Raw genomic sequence first — 9,068 nt, 5'->3', positions numbered from 1 at the left:
GGAAAAAAAAAAAAAAAAAAAAAAAAAAGAAAAAGAAGAAAAAAAAAGAAGTCACGATAAAACGTACACAATTACAGCGGACGTGGCGCGTAAACAATATGACGCCTCGCAATTCCTTTCTCTCTCTCTCCATCAAAAATAATGCGATGATAATAAGAAAAATGTGAAGGACATGTTTTCGGTTTCAAATTCTTTGATATCGAGCTTGACAATGTTTCCAACTCCAATACATCAAGAAATATTTAATTTTATTTTAATTTATTTTAAAATTATATAATTAATTATAATTAATTAAAATTATAATTTATTTTAAAATTATATACTATTACATAAGAATGTTCTTTGAATGAAAATTTCTTCTTTGAAGAAATTTGTTTAACATTTATAAATACAAATTCTAAATAATTCTAAATTTAAAAAATGATACTTCCAATTTTTGAATAACGTAATATTATCGTAGTTTCGCATTTGAAAGAACGATTTAAATAAAAAATAGTTTGACAATTATATCTCTTTTAGTCGAATATCGGAGCGATCTAATTCTTTTTATTATTATTTCTCAATAAAGTAAAAAAAGCAATCACACAATTTTTTATATAAAAAAAATTTTTTTATACAAATATTTTGTATTATTATAAATTATTATTATAAATTTTTTGTATTATTATAAAAAATCTGAATTTGATAACAAAAATATAACACGAGTTACAAAATATTTATTCTTAATAAAAAATATGATAACGATAATGATAAAAAATTCAACTATCGATTCATCACGAATATTAATTTTTAGATTCGATACATTTCAATTTCAAAGTGCTCCATACATAACGATAACACATTCGACGCGAATTTGAACCAAAGTATCGTCGATTTTTCTTACAACTTTGAATAAAAACTTTGACGACCTGTGTTTACATAACATTGGTTTTTTTCTCTTCACCCATATAACGTTAAAAAATTCAATGGAAAAACTAGAACACCCTGTATATATGTACGTCGGTAATTCGAAGCAACTAGGCATCCGTACTCTCTGGACTCTGGTTTATCCGGGCCAATCGTGATCGAAGTAAGCTAGTTAAAGTCGGGACTTGGCTACGAATAAATGAATGGAGGCTTGATTCACCAAGGAAACAATTTATAGAACGATTGCGATATTTTTACCCGCGAATACGCTCGCCCACGTGTTCCTTTGCTTTTCGTTCGATCAATTGTCCACGGTTTATGTTCATTCTCCACCGCTTAAATGAATTCTCGATGCTCGATAGGATCTAGTATACGCGTTTCAATCCTGATCAAGTGGAACAGATTGTGGTGCCATTCGAATTACTATAGTTAATGGAAGAGAAGAAAAATGGAGCTTGGTACGTAATAGAATGAAATAAAATAGTGAATACGTGAATTGTGTTCGAAACGAAAACATAATTAATTACAATCTACGCAATAATGACTTATGATACTTTCGTAACGGAATATTTTTCTTTCGTTGAAATGTAAAATATCATAATTTTGATATATCAATTTTGACATATTACGCGTGATTAAATAACAACTAATTATTTTTTTCAATTTACTTTCTTTTTTCAAGTATTCCGTTTTAATTTATTTATATTATGTCATTTTTTTTAAAGAATCTGTCAATGATGTAATAACGTAAAACATGATGATGTAAAATATCGATATAAAAATACAATTTGAAATATATAAATTGTATCATCAAAAAGTAATCAAAAATCGTATAAATGATCCAAATTATTTACTGCGCATGTTTTTATCAATTGACGAGGAATAATTTTGATTAAATGATATTCGTTAAATTATAATTTGATCTATGCAAAAAATTAAATGTTAAAATCTTTTGATTATTATAATTATTTTAAATTTCCAATATTTTATCCTAATTATATTCATAATTTGATAAAAATATCATTATCTCTTCGAGTGTGATCCTTTTTTTTAATCGAACTTTAAAATACTTTGTATAAATTATTTTGTGTAGAATAGAATATATACAAAATGACGTATAAAATGAAACGAATGGAACAGAAATCCAGTTGAACATCCTAACGAAATCCGAACGAAACAAATAAATGAACGTTAAAACGATTTCGAATTCAAATAAATCTGATGGATTATAAATTTCAAATTCAAGTTTGATAGAAAGAAAATTATACAGTGGAATCTTCCTACTCGTCACGAAGAAATTACATCACGCGTAGGAACGCAACTATGAAATAAATCGTTAATCGAGAAGAAAAACCGCACATGTCCGCCATATTTCTTATCATCGAATTAGATTGGCGGTAATGCATACGAAATATAATAATGGAATGCATAGAAATATAAGTGAATTTATTTGCTAATTTTTCTCGTAACAATAAACAAAAGGCATTTGTATTCAAATTAAAGAATATCATTAGATGTGATACAATTTTATTGAAATATTCAGTGAAAATTGCAAAATAAAGAAAACACAATTCCAATATATATTTATAGAACATGTATTTATGTATGTGTCGTACGAGCATTGCATTAAAAAATATATGCGAAATACGATTTCTAAAAACTGGTACATAAAGTGAAATATACACCGAGCAATAATATATTTGGATAAAATTTATCAAAATTATCAAATCTATATAAAGTTAAATCTATATAAATCTATATAAAGTTTTGTAACAACTTGTCATTTGCATTCGATAACATTACAAAACTAAATGTTTTTAAAATCATTTATTTTTCAAATCAGTTATTTTTTTATTAATTTGATCTCTGGACTGCAAATAGCAGAAATAAATATTATTTATTATTTTATGATAAAAAAACTTAATAATACAAGTAAGAAAAAATTAATTTTACTTTTTATTTTTAAAATTATTAAAAGATGATACATAAAGATAAATTTATTATATTTCTAAAAAAATTCGCCTATTTTAAATTAATTAAATAATTAATTCGAATTAATTAAAAATTACGTATTAAACTCATATGTCACAATTATATCATTAATATTCAACGTATTTAATCAAATGTGTATTGGATTGTTTTTATTTTTAAACCCTGATTGATAATTTTATTTTTCTGAATACTTTGAATAGTCACGGAGCATATATCTTATGTATATTTGTCTTGAAAAACAAGTATATATTACGAAGAAAAAATTTATTTAAGTTAAAGTGTATCATAAGTAATTGACATAAAAAATTTTAAATAAATACTATTTAAATAATATACGATTTGTAAAATATTCAATATTAATGTAAAAAAAAATAATTTACCAATACAAATTATTAAAGAGAGAAAAAAAAGATCAATTCACATATTTGTATCAAAAATAAAAATAAAAGCTTGTTATTCACAATGCTTGTTATTTCACAACAAAATATGAAAAATAAAAAGTTATTTTTATTATTATTAAACTCGAATCTACTTCAATTATACAACTAGTAAAAAACAAAAATCATCCATCGAACAGACGATATATTAGATAACGTATCTTCATCCATAAATCTATTCATTAAAAGAAAGCGTAAAGTTCAACAGCGATAAAAGTGAAACGCAAATTTCTAAGTGAGTGAGAATCGCTGAAAACGGAAAAACATGAAAACACGATGGTACGAGGTTCGATTTGAAACAATCAGGTCGTCACAAGTTCGAACGAACTATAGCAGCTGCAAAAAACAGACAATCGATCAATCACACGCGAAACCGAGTATACGCACACACATCTGCGATAGGAGTTTATATGTTCGTATATCGAGCTTCAAAAGTCGAACACAAAAGGCAACAGATACTAAGTTTGTCAAACGAAGGATATTTACAACGACAACAATGAGGACGATTCCTAATTTGTGTACAAAGTAAAGTTCGAATTTGTTTTCGTACAAACTTGACGTCTAATCAATAGCGTATTATATATGTTATTACATATATACATTATATTTAGTAAAAATTATATTAGAAGAAATACAAAATTTTATAATATTTATTTATAAAATATTCAAGTTTTTTATTTTTCATAAAAAAAAATCAAGATTAAAAATTTTGAATATTTTGCTCAATTTTCGCAAAAACTAATTTGAAAAACAAAATTAAATGTTGAATAGACAGAGAAAGAAGATAAACGAAAATAATTTAAAGGAGAAAATTCATTGGAAGCAAATAATCGTCGAAGAAAGCAATGCGATCGAAAATAATATATCGTTTATTTCGTTGCGCGCCAAAATAAATACTTTTACCATAACAATCTGTACTATCATGCCTATCCAATCAAATTGAGTTTTCATATAATTTATTTGCACAATTCCGTAATGCCCGGCCGTGATTTGCTACACATCCTAACCACACAAATCCTCTGTACACCATTTCTATCCGTTCCATTCCATATTTGTCCGGCAGTGCAATAGACCGTAGCAGTCGGAACAGAATACGTAGTACCAACACCGTTGCACAAATGTTTGCGCCACGGTACCACCGAGTACCAGTGAATATTACAACGGCCACGAGAGAATAATTCAACGTGAGCGGAATTACACTATACATAGAGAATTTGTCGGTATTCGCGGTGCCACGTGCTAAGAAGCCATCTTTATATCTAGAATCTGCCGCTTATCATTTCTCGATTCTTCGAAACGATAGAAAACATACGATAGTGTAATCTTAATAGAAATTGTAGAATAATGTGAAATATCGATGAAATAAACACGTTAAACATAACCTAATTCGCTATCAAGTTTTAACTATCAAAATTATCGAAAGAATTTTTTGTAATATGCATAATAAATACAATGTAAACCTCTGCTAAATATGATATATTCTCGTATCGTATTGCTTTGCTCTATGCTTTGACAACATTGAACGTTCGAAAAAAGGAAAGATAACGAAGACATGGAAAAGACGGAACACGAAACGATCGTGTGACAAATGAAAAAAAATCTTACCTTAAATATGTGCTCGCTGCTACAGTCGAACATAGGGGTGCTCATGACGGCAGTCGACATGTTCTCTCGATTTCGCACAAAAACACACTGGAGCTAGTTTTAACGTAGTTGCGATCCGGCTGTGGCTAAGCCTTGTTTTTCTTCTTTTCTTTCTTCTTCAGAGCAGAACAGCGTACGTGATAATCGTGAAAAAACCGCGGTAATACGTATACCAACTTCGATAACACAAAAACTGCCACTCCGACGATACGCTCTTGTAGATTTACATTGGAAGCACACCCGTTTCGATTCTCTCAAGCGTACGAGGAGATTAACAAGGACGCGAATCAGATTCGCGAAATCAACCAATTTAAACGATCGAATAAACGAAATATATCTCCTCTCGCGTCGAGCAAGCACGCCGCTCTCTTGCCTTCGAGCCTCTTCGATGCTCAGCTTGTCACGTGTAGAGATCACCGTGAAAACGAAAGACGATTACGTATATGTGTATATGTATATACCGATGACAGAGAGAGTACGTGCGAGAGAAACTTGGCACTTTTTCGGATCGAAGAATCTTTGCCGCGGATCCCGTGGAGGGGGAAACTTGAAAGCTCCCGTCGACTCTTTCTTTTCCTTCTCAAAGAGATGTAGCTCGCAGGGCCTCCGAATGCGAACTGAGGATCCGTGTGACCGCGCGACAGTCCGTGAGACTCGAAAGGCGGCACCGCAAGTTCCGCCAATCAGATTGCGCGTCACTACCAACTCATCCCCACTGCGTGTGGAGATTTGGCAACTGCGCCAACTTCTCAAGCCAATCGTACAAAACATCTCTCCCTCGTTCTGCCAGTACCAGCAACCCCTTGGTCCATACATTTTCGAATCGCTTTCATCCCTTTTCACCCTCTTCTTTCTTATTGGTGGAAATTTGGGGTAGTTTCGAAATAGCCAATAACCGAATGCCTATCAGTCAATAATTATTTTTAAAATGATCTCTATTCAAAATATTTATCAAGTATTGCTTTTCCAAAATGTTTCAATCAAACCAACGTCTAAAAAATACGAACAATTACATATACTATATAAATATGTATCTGATATGATATCTTTATAACAATAATGATAGGTTGGAAATAATCTTTGAAAATATGTATTTTAAATTATTTTATTTTCAAATGATTTTTCATTAATTACTTTATCACGCAGGTATAAGATTTATTGTTTAAAAAACATATTATTATGCTGTTATCACATGTACTTATCTCGTAATTAAGAATATTAAAGATATTGGCGCCTAATTTATAATACACACATTTCAAAATTGAAAATGAATGAAAAATACATAATTATTTAATTAAATTATACATTGTATAATAAAAATTATAATAATAGAATATTTTATTTCTTAATAAAAGTAACAAATTAAACTAAAATAAAAATATTTCTTGTAAAATTATTTATTTCTTTATAATCATAATATAAAATGTAAATCTAATTTTCTATGAATAATGTTTACAATTTAAATTCATTTTTCACACGTATTAAATGAATTTTTCTTTAATTCATATTAATACAATTTAACAATTGAAATTGTTTGAATTCGATAAAAAAAATTTTATCGTAAAATTGTATCGTTGTATTAAAGTATGAAAATTTAGGTTAGATTATAATTTATGCAAGATACTTTGATAAAATTTTTCAGTATGCATTAAATATAGCGAAAAGATAATCGAACATTACGTGGACGTTCTAAAAAGACGATGTAACTACTTTACTTGCGGTATTCAATGCAGTGTGATCGGATAGCTCGAATGTAGTCGCGCGATAGAATACTGAGAAGAGTCGCATGAATGAAATTGAGCTTCTATTCATGCACGATGTAAGTCGTAGATTGTAAATAACCACTGTCCACGTATTGTTAGCATTCGATAATATACCGATCTTGATGTGTCGTAACAATGCTATATGGCGATTCATGCTAATAAAAAATTCGTAAAATTCAGACAAATAGCTCGTGCAAACAATTTTTTTTATAGAGATAATGTATATATTTGTATTATAAATTTTTAAAAGATAATCTCATTAAAAAAAAAATAAAATATTATATCAATTATAATTAAAAAATAAAAGATGAATTCATCTTTATTAATTATAAACATTATAAATTAGAATAACAATGTTTTTTTAAATGTATTTTAATAGATAATTATATCATAACGTTGAATAATATATATAACATTATATAATAATATATATAAAATAGGATTTATCGTCGAATAATGAGAATTTACAAGAAATATTTAAAATAACTTTTTTTCTTTTTAATAATAGATTTCTAGAAACAAAAAATATCAAATTAAAACATAATGATTCCATCATTTCAATTTTTTTTTTCAATGTCGTCAATTTTTTAAAATTCTGAAAAGATTTGAGATTACTTATTTATTGCTATTTATTATCATATGTTGACTTTGTTTCTTCTATTTACTTCTTTTATTTACTGTTCATATCATTGCGTTATCTACATAAAATACTAGTTCTAATAAAAATTTTATTATCAGCTAAAGATGAAATGTTAATTACTTATTGCATGATGAACAAACAACTTTGAAAAGTAAGAATAAAAACAAAAATGATAATATATTAATCTTATAAAGATTTTTATTTAAATAGATTTTATTTAATATTCTAGTAACAAAAAAAGAAAAAAAATGCTACGAAATATTTTCAAACTAAGAAAAGTTAATAATAACATATACATTTTTTATTCATTTCATGAATCAAAAAAAGAGAATACCATACCTATAAAATTAATCTCGTATATTCCTTTCATTCCCAAGCGTATAACGATATGATTTACAATCGAAATAGAGATTTTAATTCGTTCATAGGACATGTATGTATTTGTTAGTATATCTCACAAAGAGCCCGCATGTCCAGACTGATATCTATATGTTAGTTAGACCACCATAACGAAAACTGACTTCCATTAGTTGTTATATATATAGCTTCATGAGAATCTGTTTGGGGTTGAAAACATTAACCCTCCTTCTCCCTATTACAATTCTATCGCGAAGAGACCCTCATCGGCCCGTATGTCACGAGGAAAACTGTGACACCCTCTAATTAAACAAGGCCTGACTTCCAGACTACTCTCAAACTATGATTATTATATGACGATTATGATCGGATGAAAAGATACGGGGATTTTTATTACAGTGATAAATGATGAAAGCAATCGTATCAATTCGATTTTTAGTGAATTAACCCAAATGTTATGATTTTGTTTTATAAAATGATATGGATTAGATATATATAATTATCAATATATATAAATATCAGATTTGATATTTGATATCGTATCATATTTATTTAAGAACGTTTTGAATAGTTTGAAACCAATATATAATATTATATATCGAAACGAGTAATATATCAATTCTAATTTTTATTTTAATTTCAATTTATTAATATAATTTTTTTTTTTTAATTTATCAAATATATATTTTTTGAAAAAATATAAATTTCGAGAAATTTATTTATAAGAAGAAAAATAAAATAGTTTTTAAATAGTTTTTCATTTAAAAGATTTATAAAAATAAATCCTTAAATCCTTATTTAAATCTTTTTGTGGTATTTGATATTGAATCTTTTTAAAATTAGCTTGCTTATTCCTTGAACGACTTCACTTCCGGCTTTTTTTTTATAAAAATGTCACTTCCTCCTACGATTGATACGTTGGCGTTATAGTTGCGAATAATTTTGCAAAAATTGGTTCCCGTTTACTTTGTTCCTGAATAATTTTCCTGAATGTCAACCCAGAGATACGATAATCTATTATTATAAGCATTGTTGTTTTATATAAATATTTATAACATAAGTTATTTATAACAAATAATTATTTAAAATAAAAATCAATAATATCGTATCCTATTGTACTAATTTTATTTTAATTTTAAAATAATTTTCTCTTTTGCCAAAACGATTTTCTATCTCTGTATCTTAATATTATATAATTTTACGATTGAAAAATTAGAAACATTATTAATTATATATATATATATATATATATATATATTATAATTATATATATATTCAGTAATTTGTGACACGAATAAAACTAATGAGATATGAATAACAATATTATAT

At 27.2% G+C, this 9,068-nt stretch overlaps 1 protein-coding gene across 2 annotated transcripts in view; it reads right to left on the bottom strand.

Moving 5' to 3' along the window:
- LOC102679450 (protein TIS11) overlaps positions 1-5,621 on the bottom strand; it is a 34,197-nt gene extending 28,576 nt beyond the window's left edge. The window contains exon 1 of one of the 2 annotated variants that reach the window (XM_031509760.1): positions 4,941-5,621. In XM_031509760.1, coding sequence (XP_031365620.1) covers positions 4,941-5,000 — 60 coding nt within the window. In that variant the 5' untranslated portion in view covers positions 5,001-5,621. The remainder of the gene's footprint in view (positions 1-4,940) is intronic. The other variant, XM_006614189.2, reaches the window with a different exon arrangement.
- Between the last annotated feature and the right edge of the window lie 3,447 nt (positions 5,622-9,068).

Source organism: Apis dorsata, unplaced genomic scaffold (assembly GCF_000469605.1).
Source record: "Apis dorsata unplaced genomic scaffold, Apis dorsata 1.3 scaffold_172, whole genome shotgun sequence".
Lineage (NCBI taxonomy): Eukaryota > Metazoa > Arthropoda > Insecta > Hymenoptera > Apidae > Apis > Apis dorsata.
This window is presented reverse-complemented; position numbering and strand designations above follow the sequence as displayed.